Genomic DNA, 22827 nt, shown 5'->3' on the forward strand with positions numbered 1-22827 from the left:
GGTTTAGGATGCAGGTCGTGGGATTTGCAATTGAACCTTGGGAAAGCTTGGGGTGGGTGTGGGTGGGTGTGGTTGGCGTTTGTGACATGGGGAGGATGGGGAGCCACGAAAATACATCGGAAGGGGAATGGGACTGACTGAGACTGTGTGTGTGATGAAAGAGGAACATGCGTGCAAGGGCTTTGTCGCTGGGGCTGGGGCTGTGAGCGTGATTGATGCGTTGGTCTACGTATCCTCCCCCCCCGGATAGCGAGTGATGCGGACTTGGCGAGTAGATACCGCGCGTGGAGACGGGATGATGATGGGGTGGAGACTGAGTACGTTCTCTGACAGTGTAGTGGAGAGGGAAAGATGGAGTGTTGGGGAGCATTGGATGGGGAAGGTGGAGATGTAGATCAGTGCATGCGTGTTGTATGGTACGTGTGAAGCTGGCCAGCGCTTCAAGCACGTTTGACGCGTAATGTTGTAGCGGCGAGGTGGAGAGTTGGCCGTTATGACGTTGTGGCGGTCATGACTGAAATGTACGATTTCTACTATAGCGTGCTCTTGGGCGCTTCTTTGTCCTTCATCGAGCGAACTAGTCGGAGTGCTTCATCGAGTCCTCGTTTCGTGTTCTCGAAGTATACGTGTGAGAAGGAGCTGCTGGCTTGCCCGCTGATAGTTCGCGCTTGAATACCGTGGCTGATCACACTTCCCTGATATCTGTGTTAGCTTGTGCTGTTTTCTGTATCCATCTAGTCCTCTGCCACGCGACAACCAAAGCAAGATGAAGATCAAAAACTCACTCTCATCAGATGGAAAACCCTCGCAACGTCCCATCGATCCCGCCTCGGATCCCACCCCGCCTTCTTTTCATAAACCCCCAATAACTCCTGCATACCCGGCAACCCATTCTGCGCTTGATTCACCTCATCATAAACATCACCCCCCTGATCATCCCTCACCGTCTGCACCATCGGCCCCCCAGGAATCCCCACCTTACTAGCACGATTCCAATACGGCCCCGTCACATACACAACATCCATAAGCGGGTGTCCCAGCGTACTCAACTCCCAGTCCAAGATAGCAACCACCCGGGGCTCAGTAGGATGCAAAATAATGTTATCGAACTTGTAGTCGCCGTGGATGATGCAGGTGCGTTCCTGGGGCAGGTGACTTCGTATGTAGGAAACGATTTCGTCGAAATGCGGGTGCGCGCGGCCGAGTTGCTGGCCGGTGGTTATGTCGCGGACTTGGGCTTGTTGCGCTTCGATAAGGGAGAAGGTGTTGCAGTGGCGGGCGTAGAAGTTGGTTTTCTTGCCGAAGGTGGAGAGGCCGATGGCGTCTGGGTTGATGGAGTGGAGCCAGGCTAGGGTTGAGATGACGGACTTCCATGCTGCGCGACGGTCGGAGAGGGGCAGGGTGGAGAGATTAGGGTCGGTGATTATACGGCCTAGGATGTACTCCATAACCTGTTGTCGAGGTAGGTATGTTAGATGGGAAGCGTTTGTTAGGAGCATGACTGGGACGTACGTAGAACGCTGTTCCGATGATTGATGCATCCATACATAGGCAGTATACTTTCGGGACTGGGAAGCCCTCAACCGTTCCGAGTGCTTTCAACACTTTGTACTCTCGATCGACTTGGTGTGCTACAGGTGAGATGATGGTGCCGCTGGGTTTCTTTCGGAGTATGTAGCGTGTACCAGCGGCATCATCGACATAGTATGTCGGATTGCTTTGTCCGTATCCGATCTTTGTCGATAGCACGGGCGTCTTCAAATTGGGTATCTCTTGCTGCAGGTACAGACCAAGCTTTTGGTCGTCCAGATCATGTTGTGTCTTCTCTTTCTGTGCGTTGGCCATTGCGTGTACTTAGCCTGACTGACACCTTCAAATCCAGCTGTAGAGTCGCACACAAGTAAATGCGTAGGACACATGATGCTGCTGAGGGTATACATTGATGTCGCGGTCGTGTTCGAGTAAGCTGCGTCGATCCCAGAGGTTAGCCTCGGGCAATCGCGTGTGAGGGGTTCTGGAAACAGGCTAGTGCTTGCGGGGTGCATGTGAGCTGCGCGCAGTGCAACGAGGTGCAATCACTGCGAAGATGAACACCATCAGGGTCAGAACGAAGTCATAGTCTAGCAATGAAGCTGAATTGACAGAATCTCTACGCTAAATTATCGCGCAAAACGAGTATCAATTATACTCTGGGTATCCCAAGAAAAGCTATACAAAAGCCCGACTGTAACGCCAAAGCCTGACGGGGGGACAGCAACAACACCTCGACCAACCGTCTTCCACTGTTCTACAACTTCGGTACAAGAATTAAAACCCATTCCACATGGCGCCGAATGTCTAGATGTAACTTTTCCAGCCAAATACTCATTACGCGTCCTCACGTCGACGCCTCGCTTCCTTCACTGCTGAAGTAACTTTGATCTAATCGCAATATCCATTCGATCTTCTCCCTCTCGCTTCGCGCTCGGAAGATGTACGTGTTGCTCCTGGCGAAGACAGCAAAGACAACGTCCTTGTGCGCGCCGGCATTTCCTTGGCCGTTGCTTTGCTGACCACCTCCAAGTAGTTTCGCGATTTGCGGCGAATGGTCGATACGCGCTGTGCTGACATTGATGGCGTTGATCTCATCGCCGTCTGATGAGTAGATGTGGAGGTATGGCTTTCGTAGTTCGACGTATCGCCGTATCCAGCGCGTGTTTGTCGGATCTGGAGTGAGGAGGTAGGACGCTTTCATTAAGTTAGGGTTCTTGCTAATGAAGCGGACGGTAGCTGTCAAACTTGGGGTTGGGTTTGGCGATGGAGAAGGAGAGCGTGCCGCAAAGGCGGCGCCGTTGGTAGGAGGCTCAAGATTCGTGGGGTTGAGGATGATTTCTGCAGGCGCTTTCTTGGTCTTCCAGAGCGAGACCATGCGTTGGAGGAGTGCTATCTGAGCCTCTTCCAAGGGCTTATCCTTTGAAGAAGCAAGTGCGGAAGCGGGTATACTCAATGCCTTGGACGACAAAACAGAACGCGCTGTTTCTATCTCTGCGATTCGAGCGCGGCGCTTTTCTATGTGGATGAAGTCGCGCACCAGCGAAACACCGCGCGGCGTCCAGCCCGCGAGCTGCTCTTCACCCTTCACGTAGTCGTCTTTCGTGTTCATTCGCCAGAGATCTGTCGCACGCTTGACGGAGGTGGGGCGAATGGCAACGTTGAAGATTCCTACTGTCGAGTGAACGACCTTCACCGTATTCCAGATGTTCGCCAACGAGAAGAGAGAGGTCTGGCGCATGTAAGAACGGCCCCGGATTTGTACGAAGAGGTCGAAGGAGAACGACATCGGTTCGATAAGCTTTGAAGATGTGACATCGAACAGCAGCGTGACTTTCACGCGGAAGTTATCCTTTGTCGCCCGATCGAGAATTTGAGACGCGTGAGCCGTACTGTCCCATCGTCCTACAAATTTGACATTCGTGGTGCCATCGGCGTTCTTCCTGATGACAGGTGGGGATGTCAGATCGACAGGCACTTCTTTTACGGGTGAGCCGTAGTTAGGACTGTTGCCAGCTGCATCGACCAATCGGATGTGACCCATGCGCAGCGACTTGACATCCTCCCATTGTATGGTGTCTCCAGAAGTATGGGTGAGGTTGACAACGATGCGGCGTGCTAGACCCTGGTGGAGTTGGTATACCCCAGCGTCCATTACGTTGCTCTGCGTTACCTCGACGGGTTGATATGTCCCATCGTCAGTAATCTCTTGAATCTGGATGCGGGAGAAGATGTCATGTGTATCCTCTGTGTAGAACTCCGACTCCGGTAACCGAGCGTGACGGCGCTTCTGCTTAGGCTTTTCCGCAGAGTCGCGCATGTCATCCCAGCTCAGCAGTTTATCGAGGTGAATGTCCGTAACCTTGGCGAAGATGGAGATTCGAAGGAAGGTGTCGCGCGGGCTCGGGTATGGAAGACTCATGCTGTGCACACTCTCAAAGCGGATAGGACCTTCGTTGAAATCGGTGATCCAGGTCGTGGTCGTGGCTCCACTCTCGTCTGAGATGCCAGGTACAAAAAGTACAGCGTGGACTTGGGTGCCTTCTCGTTCCGGAAATCCAACAAGCTCATGCATACCGACATTGAACTTGAGCGTAGTCGAAGGTGCTTCTGCAGACGAAGGCTCCAGCGATAGTCGGATGATACCAATCGGGTTTGCTGTGTAAGGAGAGATGACGTCCAGGCTGAAGTCTCGTACTCTTGATTCGAAGACAGCAGCGAGCGGAACGTCCACATCGCCGATGCGCGAGAACTCGGGCATGCAGGGTTCTGAGAATGGCGACTCCGGGTTGAAGTGCTGGAAGTATTCTGGTCGGTTCATATACTGGTGCATTTGATGCATCCGTCGTACGCGGTCGCGTAGCTTCTGTAATGACCATAGGTGGACCACTTCGTTCTTGAAGTCGATGACGCGAACACCAACGCAGGGCTTGGACTGGCTGTCGAGATATTCATCGTCTTCACCTGGAATGCCCATGTTCACTAAGTCGTAAGATGACGGGACAGTATGCCCGATATCGACAATGCAGAATTGGAAGACGACGCGCTTGTCCATCTGTTGACTCATGACTTGAGCCTCCTTCAGAACAGCGGCGTTCTGCAAAAGTGTCTCCGCCATGGTGACATACTTTCTTCGCCGCCACTGTTTGAAGACAGTCCTGATCAACTCCAGTTGCTGCTCATTCTGCTCGTTGTGTGCATCCTTTGCTTCGGCTTCTGCCTCTGCTTCCGGCGTTCCGCTGCTTTCAGGTTCAGGTACCCACTCGTGGCCAAGCTCTTTCATTTGACGTGCAAAAGCCTCTTTCTGCTGTTGTAGCTGCTTCTGCATTGCTTCTTTCGCAGCCCGCAGCTCTTCCAGCTCGACCTTAGCTTCTGCGTCAGCTTTCAGCTTGGCACTGTAGTCCTCTTTTCGCTTGTCCATCTTCTCTTCCATGTCTTCTCGTATCTCCTCCATCTTTTCGCTACCGTCTTGCCTAGGCGTAGATGGCATCGTCAACATGGTATCGAGCGAGAAGTTGTCTAGCGTCCCACCAGAAGCGTACTTCTCTCGTACAGGATATGAGGACATCGACTCTGTATCCTCGTCGCTGAAGATGCGACTCTCGGGACGTGCTTTGCGGGTCTCGCGCAACCTGCTGAGATCTTCAAAGAGCGCCTCAAAGTCTTCGTCTGGAAGGTTTTCGATGCGTTTGTCTGGCCCCAGCCACGCCGTAAGAGCTTCTCTGCGTGCGTAGGAGAACTCTGACTCACGGCCACGTTGCCAGAATGCAGGCGATCCTGCCCTTGGACTATCGGGGTCGAAGTCAGAGTTTGCGATGCTGATGGCGCTGTACGATCTGTCGTGACCGGGTCTTGGTGCAGGCGAGGGAGAGTTGAGCTGGCTGGCGGTAACCGTCTGTCGAAGTAGGCTTGTGCCTACTTCAGCACGCTCAGCTCTTGCCTCTTGCGGGTTGTTGAAGCGGAAGATGTGGAAGTCGCCAAGGATGATGCGGTGGCCGCTCTTGAGTAACCTTGGCTTGTCGATGCGTACACCATTGACCATGACACTAGCGGTTTCTTGGGGTATCACCGTCACCTTGCCATCCACGTTTTCGAAGTGACAGTGTTCGGCAAGAATCTGTGAGCCATTTAGACGTATTTGTGCGGTTTGGCCTTCAACATCAGAATTGCCAACGGTCGTCGTGCCCGGTTTTAGGTTGTAGACGAGACATTCAGTCAAGAGTGGATCATCACTCAAGTTGACCAAATGCGGCATGTTCTTTGGTGTTGACAGACCAACGAAACCTTTTTCGATGCTGATACCAAGTTCTTCCAGCGCGGCTTCTCGTTCCTTGTGAATCTCTTCCGTCTTCTGCAGCTTCTCTTCCCAAGTTTGGTTCAACTCGGTATAGAGTTTCTCTGACTGATCAAGCTGCTCTGCAATCTCGGCCTTGGATACCTTCTTGATCGAACCGTCTGCTTGTGTGATGGAAACGATCTGCTTCTCCAATGGTGTATCGGGTGCGTACTGTTCTTCTATGATGCCATTCGCTCCGGCAACTCCACCGCCTCCTCCACCCAGCTGAGTCCGCAGTTTTGACAGTTCTTCCTTGAGCTCTCGGATCATGCGCGCGTTCGGGTCTTCGTTTACGACAGCGTGGTTCTTGATGCGTTTCGCGGAGTCGGCGTAGCGGAGGGTCGAGAGGGTCTCCTCGAAGTTGATGTCGGCGGGAGAGATGGCAGCAATCATGGCTGTCATACTGTTTCCTCCCAAAGAGTCTTTCAAGAGCCATGTCAAGATGGAGTCTCGGTATGGCACTTGGGTACCCTTCTTCTTGCCTCCCGATGACTGGTCTGCAAGCGCTGCAATGACACGACCCAGTGTAGACAGAGACCTGTTAATCTCGGCACCTTCTTTCAATCTTGCGCCAGTCGCACCCGTCGACTGAGCTCGTTCTGATCCGGCCAAATCGACCAAACTGATCTTGGCGACCCTCTCTCCGCTCATGCTTGTCTCGACATCGTGGCGCTTCTGGGTGAGGGTGAGGGTGAAGACGGCGTGCGATCGCGAGGACGTCTCGTTCATGTTAGTGGCCGCTACGGTACGGGCCTTGTTTCCCTCGTCCATGAGGTTCTCAATTTCAGGAAAGGACTGGACGACCAACTTGGCGAGATCTTCGACATAGGGACCGGTGGAGGGATGCTCGCGAACTCGCAGGTTCCCTTTATTCGACGGATTCAGCAGGTCGCGTACGCGCTCGTTATAGATTTCCAGGTAGGACACTTCGACGGTGCAGGAGGAATTCTTGTCCGCTTGTAACCCCTTGATCCTCTCGAACATGTCCTGGCAAATCTTGGGGATGATTCCGTACTCAGCGCCATAGCCCATCATGGAGTACGACTTGCCCGAACCCGTCTGGCCGTAGGCGAAGATACAGTTGTTGTAGCCCTGGAAGGCATTGTCGAGCAGCGGCTTGCCAAGATCCTCGTGGAGGTTGTCCTGGCCGGCATAGTTGGGAGCGTCGCGGTCGAAGGACCAGTACGACCTGTCGAAGGCAAATGTCTTGGTGCCCTCGGAGGCGGCTTTGGCGGCTTTCCCCTTGATATCGGCATGGGCGGGAGGAGAGAGGATGGTCTGGTCGCCCTTCATCTGCACGATACATTGTGCATTGCGCGCCTTCTCTGCGCGTTGTTAATTGCAGCGCCTTAGTAAGGCAAGGGGGCTGCCTACCTCGGCCGTTGAAGGGCCTGCATCGCACCACGACCTTGATGTTTCCTCCGCCAGACGCCATGGTGGGCGTGGTAACTTCGTTCGTGCTCGGAATCCGGGGTATGCGGACAAAGGAGATGGCAACGGGCCGCTCGGTCTATGCAGCGGTCAGAGGCGGGATCCGGGAGACTTCATGGGCGGCGACGGCGGTGGACGGGCGAGGGCGAGGGCGCGGTCGCGGTCATCCACGGCTCAGGAGGCGGTGCTATGGCGAAGTTGTTTTGTTGATTGACCACGCCGGTGCAAGATTAGGTACGCGATCCTGGTGTCCCGACCCCTGCAGCCGACCACGAAGCTTGGACTGGCCTGTCGTCACCTGTGCAGCGGACCCTGACGCCGTTCAGGACACTGACATTGCACGTAGTCGAGACGGATTAAAGTTGATTACTCCAGCATATGTCTTTCACGTCTCGAGGGTCGCGCCCAAAGCGGTCCACGGTCGGTACCTGACATGTGCCATGCTGGGGTCACCCCAACGGTGCCTGCGTCATCCCTCACCAAAAAATAATTCCCCAGCCGCGACACACCCACGCGACACCAACTCTCCACGCGCCCACGATTCAATGTCGGCCACAGAAGCGACCACCGATATGTTCGCGCCGCCCGTGAACCGCGCCATGAAGGTGCTGGACCGCAGCTTCTTCCAAAAGACCATCCCCACCTCGGCCGCCCGCATCTTCAACCCCAAGGACATATCGCGCTGCCGCAAGGAACTCACCGCCAGCAAGGACACGCTGCCAAGCAATCGCATAGATCCGATAAGAGTCGACCCCGATTCAGAACAAGCGTCGAGAGGCAGCAAATGCCTGCTCCTGCGACCAGAAGTCGTCCACTCCGGTGAGTCACCCCACGGCGGTAGTACATGGGAGTACTGAGTCTGAAACCAGGCAGATCGGACGACATGGTCCCCTAAGCTGCGCGATCTCGAGCAAGACGGTACCCTAGGCGTCATACCCTACCAGCTGCAGCTCAACTACGACTACTTCACCTACTCCGAGATCACGAGCGCAACCATCCCCCCACCCGAGTCCGTCCACGACGATGAGATACCCCAGGGTTTCGCCCTCGCCGGCCACGTCGCCCACCTGAACCTCCGCGAAAGGTACTGGCCCTACAAGCACCTCATTGCAACCGTCCTCGCAGACAAGAACCCCATGGTCAAGACGGTCATCAACAAGCTCGACAGCGTAGGCACCGAGAACGCATTCCGCACCTTCCAGTACGAAGTGCTCCACGGCCCAGACGACATGAACGTCGAGCTGCGCGAGCAGGGCTGCACCTTCAAATTCGACTTTGCCAAAGTATACTGGAACACGCGTCTGCACACGGAGCACGAGCGGCTCTGCAACATGTTCCGCGAGGGCGAGGCAATCTGCGACGTCATGGCCGGCGTAGGACCCTTTGCCATACCCGCGGGCAAAAAGAAGTGCTTCGTCTGGGCCAACGACCTCAACCCCGAATCCTACAACTCGCTCGTGGGAAACATCAAGATCAACAAAGTAGGCGATTTTGTCCGTTCCTTCAACACCGACGGCGGAGCTTTTATCCGTCAAGCCTCTGCGGATCTATTGACAAGCGACGAGCACTCCGTTTCTATCTACCCCAAGACCAAGTCCTCGCGCAGCAAACCAGAAGAGAAGAAACAGCCCGAACCCCTCAAGACGCTCGTCCAACCACGATTCTTCTCACACTACGTCATGAACCTCCCCGCCTCCGCCATTACCTTCCTCCCCTCCTTCATCGGCCTCTACGCCAATGTCCCCGGACACCCAGCCTCTGAAATCAAGAAACTGCTCGCGCCACACACGTCGCAGAAGCTTCCCATGATCCATGTACACTGCTTCTCGACGAAGAGCGATGATAATGTCGAGGAGATCAAGGGCATTTGCGAAGAGGTTAGCAGGCAATTGGGTACAGTGATCACACCCGATATGGAGGATGTGAACGTGTATGATGTGAGAGATGTGGCGCCGAAGAAGAGGATGTTCTGTGCTAGTTTTAGGCTGCCTGAGGAGGTTGCTTTTAGGCAGGTTTGAGGATTCACTGTAGATGTAAAAGGGGCAAGATAGCATGTTGTTGGGCACACGCTTCACATGAGCTAATACCCACTGAGTGAACCATGTTACAACATGGCAAAGCTATAGCTGAGGCCGATTGATATCCGTCCATCACGTCGCTCTCTCCCACATGCTCTATAAATCCATCAACATCTCATCCTCGATATCGTCATCAAACTCACCCTTGATTCCACTCACATCTGCCTCTCCTGCTGTCCCCATACTCTGCCTCTCATCCCCTCCCGTCAGATCAACAAATTCCTCCATATCGAAATCGAACTCGCCGTCATCATGTACCTGCTTCTCTTCCTCGATGACAGGCTGCTGAACCACAACGCCAGAAGCATCACCGAAACCCATCGAGACATCACGTTCACATCTCTCGCCTGCAGCACGCCGTACGTTCTGACTCAAACCCTCCTCCCTCTGCATGACATCATCCGCCTCTTTCCGCGCATCAAGCGCCCGCTGAATACCCTCGTGCATCTCACACCGCGCATCTGGGCTATCGATCCTCTCATACCGCTTACACAACAGTGCATCCAACGTAATCACCCACTCCATGATCTTCTTTTCAGACACCGGCTCGCCGAACACGTGATATGCGCTTTCCGACGCGTAACCCCATTCTGGACTGTTGCGCTGCATGTCGAGTTTACGTGAGCTTTGTACGATGGTGTCGATGCTGGCTGGAAGGTGGAGTACCAGGTCTTGGATCTGGAAACCAGAGGGTGTGCGCTCCAGTGGGAGTTTGGATGACTTGGTACGCTCGAGAGCGTCTGTTGTGCGGCGTCTGGGTCGATGCGGTTTCTTTGATGTTTCGTGGGGTGGTGCAATGCGAGGGTCTTGCCTTTGAGATGCTTTTTGGGGGCGGGACGGGGAGCTGGAGTGTTGCTGTTCTTGCGATTTAAAGTATGCTTCCATCTCTTTGGCGCTTTGGTCGGGACGGTGTGTCTCTGGAGGCTTTGAGATTCGGTTAGATGTTTGAGAACCAAAGGGATGCTCTTCGTGTTTAGCAAACACTCGAAGCTGATCGGCCACTGCTCGCGCATTAGTATTCATCTGACCAGCATCGTCGAGCAGTGAAGTGTTTCTGGCGCGCTTCGAGCGGGACTGCGGTTCCGCCGAGGAAACTCGAGAAAGACCGTCAACCAGCGAATCAGCTATGGCCTTATCTCTGTCGCGTCCAAAGAAGTTGCGGATATCAGTGTTGTCATTTGAGTGAAGTTGTCTTGCCACTAGCCGGTCAGTTGGGTCCAACACGGGTCTGCTTGGAGACGATGAGGCGTTGTTTAGGAATGGTGCTCCTCCAGTCTTCTTGGCCTGCTTCTGTCGACGAGCTGGTTCGAGAGCTTGTGTGCCAAGTACATATTCTCCAAGCCCCACACCATTTGACCTTTGCTTTGGTGGTGCAAATGGTGTATTTACATAGGCCGGTTGAGTACGGCGGTTACGAGGAGCCGACATTATTGGAGAAGTCAACCGCTGTGAGCCTTTTCCGCTGTGATTGTAGTCCGTGAGTCCTGACTTGATGGAATTGATGTCAGACCGTGCGAAATGGCTTGACATGCCAGTCTGTGGCAGAGGCCCGAAACGTTCGTGACGACCTCGATCGTCCGTGTCCCGCTCTTGTATCCCGTCGTCGAGAGCACCAGCTTCTGAACTGGGGTGCGACATATGCTGGATACTACGCTCCAGTTCGGCATCCAGTGGAGATCTCATGTTCGTCTTTGACAACGTCTGAGGTGTTAAGGGCGCCGCTGACAATGGACGACGTGGAGTAGCAGCAGGACTGGGAGAGGGGAGATGCGGGTCGCTACCTCTTTGGCTTTTGGCCGGGCTCAGCGGCTGCCCGTTGCTCGCAGCTTGTTTGGGCTTGATCGTGGTGTTCATTCGAGCGATGGTCCATGGATTAGACACTTCCACTGCGCGTAGACCCTTCTCATCTTCCTCTTCGACCACAGGTGCTGGGTTTTCTTGCAGAAACTCTAGGTCGTCTTCATCAATACCATACATGCTCGATCTCCAGCGTGGCAGCGCCTGAGCTGGATCAGTCGCGGCTTGTTCATTCCGATTTGCAGGTTCATCTTCATGTATCGTGATGGAGCTTTCGATGCGACTCGGTAGCTCCTCAAATTGGGGCTCAACCTGCTGTTGTGCAGACGTCGGCATCTCAGCATCCTGAATATCTGGAATATCCTGGATAGCCTCAGGATAGTAAGCTTTGAGCAGCTTGTCCACAACCGCAACAACCACTTCGCTGTTATCGAACATGACGTCGTCTTTGGCTGGCTCGATGTTGGGATCATAGCTGTCAGGCGGGCAAATGATGTTCATGCAGAGAAACGGATCCTTGACGCCTGCCAGTAAAGGCGTTGATTTGCGGAGTCGGTCTTTGTAAGTTGTGATGATCCGCTTGACAGTACCACGACTGCTCGCCACAGGCCTTGCATCGATCGAGACGAAAGCCCCTTGATGGGCTATCTTCGGCCCGCTTGCACCTGGCTTGGGTAGGAAAGCATGAACCTCGAAGCCATCAGCCTCCAGTGCAGTCCAGTCGCACTGCAGAGCGCAATCCTTACCGATGACTTTCAGGACTGCATCTTCAATGTTGGCGTCGGCTTTCGGCGCATAGACAAAGTCACCATTGCTGTTCTTCGCTTTCAGTACGCGAAGCCTGAAGCGTATAGTAGGCCTGGCCAGTGCATAGGCTTGCATCAGCCGCCGGATCTTCGCAAGTGTTTTCGCTGAATTCTTGATCGCCGTCTCCTTTCGGACGGGTATGAATTCGAAGAACTTGGTAACCTTGACCGTCGTGCCAACTGGATGGGAGTCGTGTTCAGTGCTGCATATATTAGTTCGTGATAGCTACCCGTACGATTACCAGTGATGACCTACGAAGCAAGCTCGCCGCTCCGGTCATATTTCAGCTTGACAGCGACTGGCTCTCCTTCTACTCGAGTAGTGACAGAGAGCGAGCCACTCATGTCGGCCATGCTTGATAGTGCCTCACCGCGAAAGCCCAGCCATTTACCTCCGACTTCTCTCAGGTCATGAAAGTCTCGGATTTTGCTGGTACAATAGCGCCGACATACGAGAGGGCGGTCTTCAGCTGGTATACCATGGCCATCATCTTTGACTTGGATAGAGTCGACCGTGTTAGCTGTGATGTCCACGAATATGCTCTTCGCTCGCGCATCTAGAGCGTTGTCTATGAGCTCCTTGACGACGGAACTGGAATCAAGGAGGAGCTGTCCGGAACCGATCTGTCGCGTTGTCGTTGGTGGGAGAGCCGCGATGCTGGGTACCGCAACACTGTCGAGGCCTTCCGCCATGCTGGTAGGAGCGAGAATGAACTTGCGGAGGTCTCATCGGTGGCAGGAGATTGAGCCCAAGTGAGATTCATGGTTTGGTAGTCGGTGCCTCCATCGTGCCTACCTCTTCCACCGAAGTCGCGTCCGACGTGGAAAGAGCCCGACGCGACGCGCCGAATGCTTTGTGTGCGCGCTCATCTCGTATACATTGATTCTTGATACGTAAGAAACGCTGCGTGGATCGCGTGTTTATGCGCGATGTTTAGGTGTTAATGGAGATGAGTTTAGCGTGCGTCATCGCGTGCCCTCGAACTGGCTCTCAAAGTATCCAATCACAGCGTAGATGGCCTTGGGATGCGGGAAGACTTCCAGAGCTCTTAAGAGGGTCCGTTGCCGCGATTACTGTCGCTCTCCGTATCTGACTGACTGTTACTTTGCCGTCCCAGTTTCGCGCAAGACGAATTTGAGCCTGTTGTACATTCGCGTTGTTGAGCTTCAGACGTTCCCGCTGTTTGGAAACCTCTCCAGGTTTACAACATAGAAGGTATACTTTGCGCACCATTGCTGCCAGACTTGAATTCATGCTAATTACGTAGTCCTCTTGTGAAAATCCTACATCCTATAACATGGCCTATGCGACTGACGCTGCACGGTGGCGAGCCCTTTCGACACGAGACGCAGACGCGAATGGCCATTTCATCTACTCCGTCAAATCCACCCGAATATACTGTCGACCAACATGTCCGGGCCGACTAGCGCGTAGAGCAAATGTCGGATTCTATGCTACACCGTTAGAAGCAGAGGCAGCCGGGTTCAGGGCCTGCAAGCGATGCAAGCCCAACACCGTACTCGAGGATCCACAGGAGCGAGCGGTGGAGAAAGCATGTGTATTGATTGATGAAGCCTTGAAGAACGAGGACGCCAGCGCATTGAGACTTCAAGACTTAGCCAAGAAGGTCAATCTCACGCCGCGGTACTTTCACAAGATCTTCAAGGACAAGACGGGGTTGACACCGAAGGAGTACGCAAAGAGAAAGGCGAACGAGCGCAACAGCCCCAGCACTCTATCGACATCGGCGACAGCAGCACATGGAAGTAATCAATCTTGGGATTGGGATACGTTCGATTTCAATGATCTAGTCGACTTGGGTACGGACTCAAGTGCCCTCAACACGGATGATCTCGCCGTGCTCGAAGGGCAACCCTCTATGATCAATCCCGATCTCGACTTTGACATGACAAACTTTATCCAGTCTTGGAGCGACAGCTATGCGTTCGGACAATCGGTCTCGTGGCCTGCCGGCTGCGACAACCTTGCCGACCCCTTCCTAGGGTTGCCAGACACTATGGGCTTGTACGAGAAGGCGAGGCCGTCCGTCTCCACACTCGAGTTGGATGCCGCGGCCTTATTCGACAGCGATAGCGCCAGCAGTACTCTGCAGACGTAGCCTCCGTAGCGTCAATACATAGTATGCCATGCCCATCTCTCGAGATGTCGCATTGTGCCTTTGTCATCACATCTGCTCGCGCGATATGTCATCTCTGTACCCCCGAGTCGACATTGCGCGTCGTGTACGTCACGCGTTGTGTGTAGCGGTCGCTTAGAATATCGTAAATAGCAGGCACCTAATCTTTGCATCGTTAGCGACAGTTCGAAACCCAGTTTCCATGACGTGAAAGTGATGATGCTCTTCAGAGACCAAGTTATAAGCAGCGACGGCGTAGCATTTGTCGATGCTAGCCATACCTTTTCCGGCTCTTCCTAAAGTGTTTAATGGTCGATGTACATATCATCTTTTGAGCTGTGCGCGCGCGTCGCGAGGATGCGGATGCGGTGAATAGAAGGAGATGTTGAACGTACCATGAGAAATGAAGCACAGCGAGCAGCGGCTGTAGGTTAGTGTAGAGCAATCAGCGAGCTAATATTGATGCGCGCCACTGCTCCGTAGAGCTTTGCGCGGCTTGCACCATGGTGTTGGAGAGTTGGTTTGGCGGCGCGTAAGAGCGGATGAAGAAAAGTTGAGGGCTCAGAGGAAGCTGCAGAAGCCGCCGCCAGGGACCCACATTATTCAAGCGAGACGCTAACGGCGTTCACTCGCTAGCTCCACCTGCATCCATACACTTGCTGTGAACTTCAAATCTTTAGCATTTTAAGCTTGTCGCTGAAGGTATATACCTATCTGTCGAGAATGATCAATCGGTCTGTCAATGTCCACGAGTTCCAACGATGACATGAGAAGGCTCACTCCCCAACAGCCTCCCAAGCACTCAAAGGATCCGCCCAAATCTCCCAATGCCCTATCTTCCCCTCATGATCAAACCCACTGAACCGATAGATGAACTGCTCATCCCATCCCTTGCCCGTCTTCTTGCTCGTAAACCTTCCTTTGCCAACGACACTCACCATCCCAGCACCTGCATCCACAATGAACCCGCTGTCTCGCGGGAACGCATCATCCGGCAAGACCATGTCCAGCACATCAGTCATCAGCTTGAAGTACTCCTCGCAGCCGTCTTTGCCAGAGAATGTCTTGGCTAGAAAAGGCAGCCGCGAGCGTGACCACTCAGGGCCGTGCTCTGTGATCTTGGGCGACTTGGTGAAGTAATTTGATAGGAGGTCTGAGGGAGGAGGGGGCGAGATCAACGCGCAGCAGAAGAGGTATGTTGACATTCGCAGCTCCATGTTGCGATCTGCAAACATGACTGGTGGGTCTTCCTCCGCGAGGGTCCTTCCGAGACGGTGAAGCGGGTATGTTGGTGTTGCTGGCCCTCGCTGTAAGCTGTAAGCGATGTACGTGGGCCCTGTTACGTGCTGATCGGTCGGGTTGTATGCAGTAACGCACGCTCCGAGTTGTGATTTGATATACCCGCAAAGTGGCGTATGCAACAGGGTGTGCTAACAGGTTGTCGGTTCTGTTGCGAAGCGGTGGGCGTCAGCCGAAGACGCAGGTAAGATTTTGGGTTTGGCAGCTTTCAACGTCGAATTGATGCCCTTGATCCAGGAAAGATATCAGTAACGAATATCACAGGTGGGTACGCTGTGACCAATAATGCGATATGAGTGCGTGGAGAGAGATGCGATCGATGATGGGTTTGGACAGCATGCACGAATGACTGGCGATGAAGTCATCGTGATATTTACCTACACCGGTGTACAGCGCCTGCATTTACATGCTGGCTCAGGCGACATGGTAGGGGGGAGCGTTGTTCCACCTGAGCATGATGAGAGCGCCTTCCTGAATCGCATTCCTCCGAGAGATCTGAGCCTACCTATCATGGTGGTGTTCATGTTGGTCATGTGCATTGGATTTCGCGCGTAGAGCCACGCCACCAAAAACAACATGCTCATTACCACCTGCGACCAACTTCAGCCACAGCCGATGGTGCATAATTTTGTATTCCCAAAAAGTACTCAATGCAATTATCGCAGAGTCCGCCAATGCGACCAGCGCCAACATACTGTAAGGGGCGTATGTTAGCAAGGCTATCATCTAATCTACAGCGTAGCATGCATATGCAGCTTACACAATGTAACGCTCCTACGGATGTTCCCTCTCTTCGCTTCAACGTGGGCATTCTGATGAGTCAGATGAATTGCATACAGATGTCACGCAGTTCAATCAGTTATTTGCAATTTCTTTCAAGTGAGCATTTGTCAAGTGAGAAGCTGGTGGAAGGCTGCGTTGCTGCCCTATGGAAGGACTAATATTTGAGTTTGATTAGTGTTGCCCTTGGGCCTGAATTATGTCCAAGGTAGTAGAGAAGCCTGCTGCCCACTCCCAAGATCTTGTAAACTGTAATAGCAGAAAGCTCCGCTGGGAACTGACTGCAAAATGCTGTTCCATGGTATCCGTCCCGTGTTCCACGGCCCCTTTGAACGCCTCGCGCTGTGTGGCTATATACAAGTACAGTTTCAATCTTGTCCGACGAAAGATAGCGACTTCAATCCATCGCGGTGAAAAGACATACCTGCCTGGCCATCTGACTGGCCAGCAAGATCTCCCTAAAGACTTGATCCATGCCGCCCTTGAAATGGATCGTGTAACTGTCCACTTTACCCTTCCTCCTCTTTTCTCCCCAGACAAGTTTGATCAGCTTTGCATCGTCGCATCGCTTGCCCGTCCTGCTTCCTGGCTTTACCCAGTCTTGCTGATATTCGTACAAAGTCTCCGGCATGGCATCGTCGTTAGGATCTCCTTGCTTCCACACGAAGCGACGTCCGCCATATTTAAATCGTCGCGGTGACCATGGTATCTTCTGTTGCCTGTCTGGGTATTCCTTGATCGGTTGTGAGAATGGCCCGCGCAGATGTATGCCCCGCGACTTGTAGGCTGCATCTTTGGTCATGGCGCGCTTCTTGTCGATGCCAGAGAGAAGGATGTTTATGCATGGTTGTGGGTATTCGGCGACACGGAAGAGATCTGCAGCGTTGACTTGGCTGTCGTCGCGGTGGGTGGCTTCAAGCATGTATAGAGCGTATTTATCCGAGTAGTCGCGTGCGCTGTAGATGTATTTCCTGAAGCCTGAAGACCCCGTCCACTCTCGCGTGCGGTGAAGATTGTACGTGGTTGTAGGCTGGTGGGGGTCGAGCAGCGAGTGGTACGGTGTGCTTGGGGAGGGGAGTTCGTCGCGCGGGGCATGTGAGACAGGCGAGTATGAAGTTTGCCATGTGAGGAGGTTGTGGATCTGAGGCATGTCAGTCACGACCCAGCAGTAAACGGAGATTGCTACTCACTGCAGACAGGCTCTCGCTCTCCTCGTCCAGGTCTCCATTCGCGCCCCATTGGTTCGGTGCTGGTACAAAGACGCACTCGTTCCCATCTTCGTCGATCTGGTCGCTCCCGCTTTCAAGATGCGGCCTTAGCGCCCGCTGCCGCTCCCTGTGGATGTTGATCTGCGTCTTGATGATGCGCACTTGCTCGTCTGAGTTGTCGTCTGGCGATATACTGGCATGCGATTGCTCAATCTCTTGCTCCAACGCCATCGCTGCTGCCTCATGTTGCAGATAGGAAGTGTCGTAGAGCCAGGCGTGTTCGGATTCAAACGCAGAGCTTCGCAAGAGCTCCAGATGCTCCTGTGATGTGAGTGTTGGGCGGTCCATGGTTGGGGTTTGTATGGTATGAAAGTTCAGACTGGCGAATATTTGAAGGCGACTTGTTCCAGACCGAGGAGTAAAAAGCAAGTCGAAATGAAACGGGGTGGTGATTCAGCCTGGGGTCGCGAGGCAGCAAAAGGAATATGGAGGCACACGCACGAGGAATGAGGGACGGCGGGCTGGACATAGCTGCTAGGCTGGCAGCAGCTGATGAAGCACCATAAGAGTCCATGGCGAGTAGCGTCGCGCCCGCCGCGCCCTGTCATACCGACACCAGGTGTCTGTTGTGGAACGAACATGGCGTACTGGGGGGCCAGAAGTTAGGTGGCATGGATAGGGTTTACGCTAGCTTAATACGGTAGTGCCAGACTGACACTCCATACTCACCTGGCAAGGGCCGGAGCAATGCATCGGAAAATTAACTCTGCCCTTTAACTTTTCCCTCATTTGCAGCATCAAAGCACGGTTGGTTGCACGCCCTTGGCGGTCCCCATGATCTGTTATGCTCTGGAACTGTCGGCACGCCTTCATCTAACATGGCGTGAGTGGAGATTGCCATGGAGTCTTTTCGTTTGCTCAATCTCCCTACACATCTGGCCTTAGCGCAAGACCAGTCCAATGGCGCATGACGAGTCTCACCGTCCTTACAGCAGCAGACTGCGGGCGCTTAGCAGGCATCGGACTCCGAACATGCGGTCTGTTCTTTGTCCAACCAAGCCACACACCACTCACAACATGCCGCTAACAGCCACGGCGTGCGCCGCTTCCACCATCCCTGAATCTTCAGTGTCTTCGAGAAGCGACTGAAACGTCCGGTACAAACCTTGCCCATATCTTACGCAGGGCCAGAGGACCCAGCGCTGAAGGAATGCCGTGAAGCCCGCTGGGCATACGAGGAAGCGTTGCGCTGGGACCTGGCTGCTGACGGGCATTACCCCACACCGTTATCAGACATGTGCAGCGCCTTCGCCCGGCTGTACGGAAGGAGAAAACCAATCCATTACTTCTTCAGTACAGCGACACCCGCAGCACCGCACGTGGTCGCAAGTGACTACACGATGTTCCTATAGAATGCGAGCAAAAGCGGCGTAAGAGTTCGGAAAGATGACGACAAGTACTGAAGGGCGACGTCAGCAATGCCTTTACATTCTGACCGCAGCACATTATAGCCTTCGTCGTACTAAAGAAACCTGCCAAAAGACCAAGATCATCACAAGCATTGAGTATCCCATAGGAACAAAGGACCACCGGGTCGGTAATGCCCCGGCACCCACCGGAGCACAAGCGAGACTTGCTACTACTGCTCCGAGCGCATCTTCTGACCCTAACGGAATCCGACTGTTTTGTTGACTTATTGGAACCAAGCGATATTGAGGCAATCCCACATCGGTCCTCCGCCTCCCGCTCTCTCGGTGTAATGTATCTTGTGTGCTCAAGCGAGGAGTGCCAGAGGAATATGGAGAGTAGTCCTGGGCGACGGTTTCCACATGTCATAAGCCCTTGAGACATACACACAAAGATACCAAGTCTGGAGGACAAACGCGTATCGCATGCGCACGAGAACCCGAATGGCGTCGTAATGGATGTCTGCGACAACATGTAACGGTATGCCAGAACGCCGAACAGGTCGCCGAACTGTGGCAGGATGGCTCACCGCTTCGGTTACATTGTGGCACTGGCTTGCTACACAGCATCGCGTGGATGGTCGCACTGCCAGTCTGCAATGCAAGGTACGTTGCTTTGACTTCATTACCGGCATTGTGGTTCCGACAGGTTGCAATCCCTTGAAAACCTCATCTCATGCCATGCAATGGTACTAACATCATGGTCTCATCTAACATCTTTGTCATAGTCAAGAATGGACATGCCATGCGAGATGAATAATACATGGTCACGGCTTCATTAGTTGATGTCCATCGTTTATACACACTCAAAACAGGGGATCGCTCTCTTTGATCGGCACCAATTCACCCTTGCCCTTGAACACCTCCACAACATGGGCCTGCTCGCTCAGCATGAACCTCGACGTTTGGTTTCCTACACCAGCCAGCCCCCTCCATCTCTCCAGATCCTCCTTCTTCCTCTTGTCGCCCAGCGCCTCTTTCGCCCTCTTCCAGTGGCCCTCCGAGAAGGCGATCAACGTCGTCATCTTCTTCTCCTTGATGTCGTAGACTGCAGAAACGATGCTGCCTGTCTCTTCGAGCCAGTTGATCTGCCATAGTTCGCCGGGGCGGATACATTGGTATGTTGCGCGCTGGTAGTTGATGCGGCCAGCCATTGGACCACCGTGGATGGCATATACGACACGTTCCGAAGAGAAACACCATAGTTCGTACCGCCATTTTTCGGGGTTGCCATCGTTGTCTTGCGCATCGTAATCGTAGATTAGATGTGTGTCGAGAATGTCTTTGTCGAAGCTGGGGTCGAGCTTGGTGTTCGTGAGAAAATCGGGTAGATTATCGCCTGGTGCCATGGTGTCTGAAAGCTTGTTCTCTGGTATTGAGGGAGGTAAGGATACCAAGCATGGTGATGGATTTCAGTTGGATATAGTTGATGCTCGGCACTACCGGATCGATGACGTAGGTGCAGTTTGAAGAGCTAGATCTCGCGCGATGCAACGCTACTAAGAAGCCGGCATCTGGACTCGCCTTTGCGATCGGTCCGAGTGGAAAAGAAATATGGTCGAGTGCACCCGATGCAGTGCGTATGCTGAGTACACCTACCTACCATCGTACCGTTTCATAGAAGGAAGACCCGAACGCCATCACCCAGCCATGGATCGGATGTTCGCCACAAAAAGCCAAATTACTCTGGCGCCGTACGGCTGAGACGACTGAAGTGGGACCATGGAGCAAGGCCAATCAGGATGAATACTGTACCATCATCGCTGCCCCCGCGCCCACCTCCGCGTCCACCTCCGCGTCCCCCTCAGCGTCCAAATCCGTGTCCAGTTCAGCGCCCAATGTCGACATACTGGCTCGAGCGACATCCGACGACATGGATATACTCGTTCAAAGAAAGGCATTCGTAGTCACAAAGCTTCGCACAATCATGGCTGTTCTCGAGCACGAGCCGGAAGGCCTGATACCGAACGTCCTCTTCACGAGATTGACGAGACGTTGGTCGGCTACGAGGACCGCCAATATAAAGGAGCCTAAATGGAGAGATTTCAGCAGCTCAAAGGGTCTACTCATACAGATCGACGAGGACGGAGTCGAGGTGCGACCTTCTCTCACCCGCTCAGACAGACCGATGACTACCTAGGTATCAACCCTGCCGTCAGTTATGCGTGCTGCCCTGACGCAAGAGCACTATTTGGGACAGACGTACATGTCCACGACAATACCGACGATATTAGAGAGACCTTCGATATCGTGCTGTCTTGCTCGCGATCCAGCGGACCCCGATCCAAGGAAGATTCCGCATGCCAGGACGCAGAGACGGAAGCGCACGCTCACGTGGATGCGCTATACAACACCTGGAACCGTGTCTGCAATCGTCTGGCTACGCCCCACACCAGACTCGCGCATCCTGATAACGTGTGGGAAATGGAAATCGCATCGCCAATATACCGACCGTATTTTTTGGGACACGACTCCTCCATGGAAACCGTCTTCGGTCAGCTAAGCCAAACCTCTTATTACCGCGAGCCGATCAAGCAGGCTATCCTACACCACCAAGAGCTAGCAGGGCGCCCGATCCGTGTGCTCTTCATTTTCCCAGGTTGTGACGGACTCACGACCTCCAACAGGTCGTGGGGGCAGATGGCGGGACAGTTTCCTCTTGTACAGTTCAGCCTGACGAGTATGAATTACGATACGTTCGCAGACAAAAACCCTTGTTTGTATACGAAGAGGGGAACATATTCATTCGCGCACCTTAAAGTGGACGATCTCGCTGCGGAGTGGGCTATAAGGGAAACCAGCAACGACCCTACACTACGGGTTTTGCAACGACGAAAGAGCACCGATTTCTTTGGTGGCTATCCGTACTCCATCACCACGAGTCTACTCATCATTGGCCTTCACCGCAGCAGCTTGAGAAGCCCGACGAGGTAAAGCGTCTGACCATTCCGCGACATACCCTGCCCGACGAGATGAACAACACCTGGAGCGAGCCAAAAACGTGCGAAAGCTGTGGAGGGGAGGCTGAGCGTTGCTGGACTAGAGGTGCTGAATCGCAGACTGTACGATGTGACAGGTGCCCATAGTATGAGGGACCTGCTCTATCATCGAGCAAGAAGAGGAAGATAAGCTTTGAGATATCAGAGAAAACGTCACCTGCTCTACCACCGAACAAGAAGAGGAAGATAAGCTTCAGGCCGTGGCAAACCAGCTACCGCAACGCAAACGAGCGGGTAATCAGGCTGCCCAATGATATGGAGTACAATAGTAGGCGGTGCCGAGTCCAGGACTGTCGTGATCATATAGCGGTTTTGCTCATTTTCGGTAAGTGCTCGCTATACCGAGCGCATGTGAGACGTATACTAACTTTATACTTCTACCTCTCCAGGCATTGGAGTGTGCGAGCGCCACGCAGCTGGCCTGAGACAATGCGACACATGCGACAGCATCGAATACTACTCCCAAGAAGAGGTGAAACAGGGGCCTGTATGCCGAGGTGGAAAGGATGGAAAATGCGCTAGCAGTGTACAACACCGTTGTCATGTTGACAACTGCAATGAGACCGACCATGGAGAGACGCTACGGCAGATTGGTTGTGGCGGGGCTATGGTTTGCGATGTCCACGCGCCCGAGTGGCACCAGTGCGTAAGGTGCAAAACGTCATGGTGTAGATGGAGAGTTTGTAGCGGTTGCCAGACCACAGTAACTAAGGAGCGCAATGAAAGGCAGGCAAGAGACAATGCATAGAAGAACGCGATAAGCCAAAGTACACAGTTCAATCTAATCTTCATAGCGCATATATAGCAATCTTAGCACAAGTAAACTCTCCCCAAGAATGCTTTTCATTGACTAGTTATAAATTCACCGTTCTGCCGATTGCGAGACTGCACGTCCCTAGCTATTAACCGAGCGCCGACTTGGGGGATATCTAGATGCTCCCATCAAGCAACGATTTATG

General features: G+C 53.5%; 9 protein-coding genes across 9 annotated transcripts; 3 read left to right on the top strand and 6 right to left on the bottom strand.

Annotated features, from left to right (window-relative positions):
• Nucleotides 1–533: 533 nt before the first annotated feature.
• Nucleotides 534–1845, bottom strand: J4E85_010058 (uncharacterized protein; the record flags this gene model as incomplete). The annotated part of the gene is made up of 3 exons (XM_051474273.1): nt 534–695; nt 786–1451; nt 1513–1845. 3 exons carry the CDS (start codon nt 1843–1845, stop codon nt 534–536), a joined length of 1161 nt encoding a protein of 386 aa, XP_051321766.1.
• Nucleotides 1846–2377: 532 nt separating this feature from the next.
• On the bottom strand, nt 2378–7301 carry J4E85_010059 (uncharacterized protein; the record flags this gene model as incomplete). The annotated part of the gene is made up of 2 exons (XM_051474274.1): nt 2378–7191; nt 7241–7301. 2 exons carry the CDS (start codon nt 7299–7301, stop codon nt 2378–2380), a joined length of 4875 nt encoding a protein of 1624 aa, XP_051321767.1.
• A 568-nt stretch (nt 7302–7869) lies between these two features.
• On the top strand, nt 7870–9315 carry TRM5 (tRNA(m(1)G37)methyltransferase; the record flags this gene model as incomplete). Its single annotated transcript, XM_051474275.1, has 2 exons — nt 7870–8116; nt 8171–9315. 2 exons carry the CDS (start codon nt 7870–7872, stop codon nt 9313–9315), a joined length of 1392 nt encoding a protein of 463 aa, XP_051321768.1.
• Nucleotides 9316–9471: 156 nt separating this feature from the next.
• On the bottom strand, nt 9472–12671 carry J4E85_010061 (uncharacterized protein; the record flags this gene model as incomplete). Its single annotated transcript, XM_051474276.1, has 2 exons — nt 9472–12181; nt 12235–12671. The coding sequence occupies 2 exons, from the start codon at nt 12669–12671 to the stop codon at nt 9472–9474; spliced, it is 3147 nt and encodes a 1048-aa protein (XP_051321769.1).
• Nucleotides 12672–13276: 605 nt separating this feature from the next.
• On the top strand, nt 13277–14098 carry J4E85_010062 (uncharacterized protein; the record flags this gene model as incomplete). Its single annotated transcript, XM_051474277.1, has 1 exon — nt 13277–14098. The coding sequence occupies one exon, from the start codon at nt 13277–13279 to the stop codon at nt 14096–14098; it is 822 nt and encodes a 273-aa protein (XP_051321770.1).
• A 794-nt stretch (nt 14099–14892) lies between these two features.
• J4E85_010063 (uncharacterized protein) lies at nt 14893–15351 on the bottom strand (the record flags this gene model as incomplete). The annotated part of the gene is made up of 1 exon (XM_051474278.1): nt 14893–15351. The coding sequence occupies one exon, from the start codon at nt 15349–15351 to the stop codon at nt 14893–14895; it is 459 nt and encodes a 152-aa protein (XP_051321771.1).
• Nucleotides 15352–16592: 1241 nt separating this feature from the next.
• On the bottom strand, nt 16593–17751 carry J4E85_010064 (uncharacterized protein; the record flags this gene model as incomplete). The annotated part of the gene is made up of 2 exons (XM_051474279.1): nt 16593–17336; nt 17386–17751. The coding sequence occupies 2 exons, from the start codon at nt 17749–17751 to the stop codon at nt 16593–16595; spliced, it is 1110 nt and encodes a 369-aa protein (XP_051321772.1).
• A 1924-nt stretch (nt 17752–19675) lies between these two features.
• J4E85_010065 (uncharacterized protein) lies at nt 19676–20218 on the bottom strand (the record flags this gene model as incomplete). Its single annotated transcript, XM_051474280.1, has 1 exon — nt 19676–20218. The coding sequence occupies one exon, from the start codon at nt 20216–20218 to the stop codon at nt 19676–19678; it is 543 nt and encodes a 180-aa protein (XP_051321773.1).
• Nucleotides 20219–20742: 524 nt separating this feature from the next.
• Nucleotides 20743–21001, top strand: J4E85_010066 (uncharacterized protein; the record flags this gene model as incomplete). Its single annotated transcript, XM_051474281.1, has 2 exons — nt 20743–20964; nt 20990–21001. 2 exons carry the CDS (start codon nt 20743–20745, stop codon nt 20999–21001), a joined length of 234 nt encoding a protein of 77 aa, XP_051321774.1.
• Nucleotides 21002–22827: the final 1826 nt, after the last annotated feature.

The sequence above is a fragment of the Alternaria conjuncta genome, assembly GCF_024043145.1.
Source record: "Alternaria conjuncta strain BMP 0040 chromosome Unknown scaffold_21, whole genome shotgun sequence".
NCBI classification, from domain to species: Eukaryota; Fungi; Ascomycota; class Dothideomycetes; order Pleosporales; family Pleosporaceae; genus Alternaria; species Alternaria conjuncta.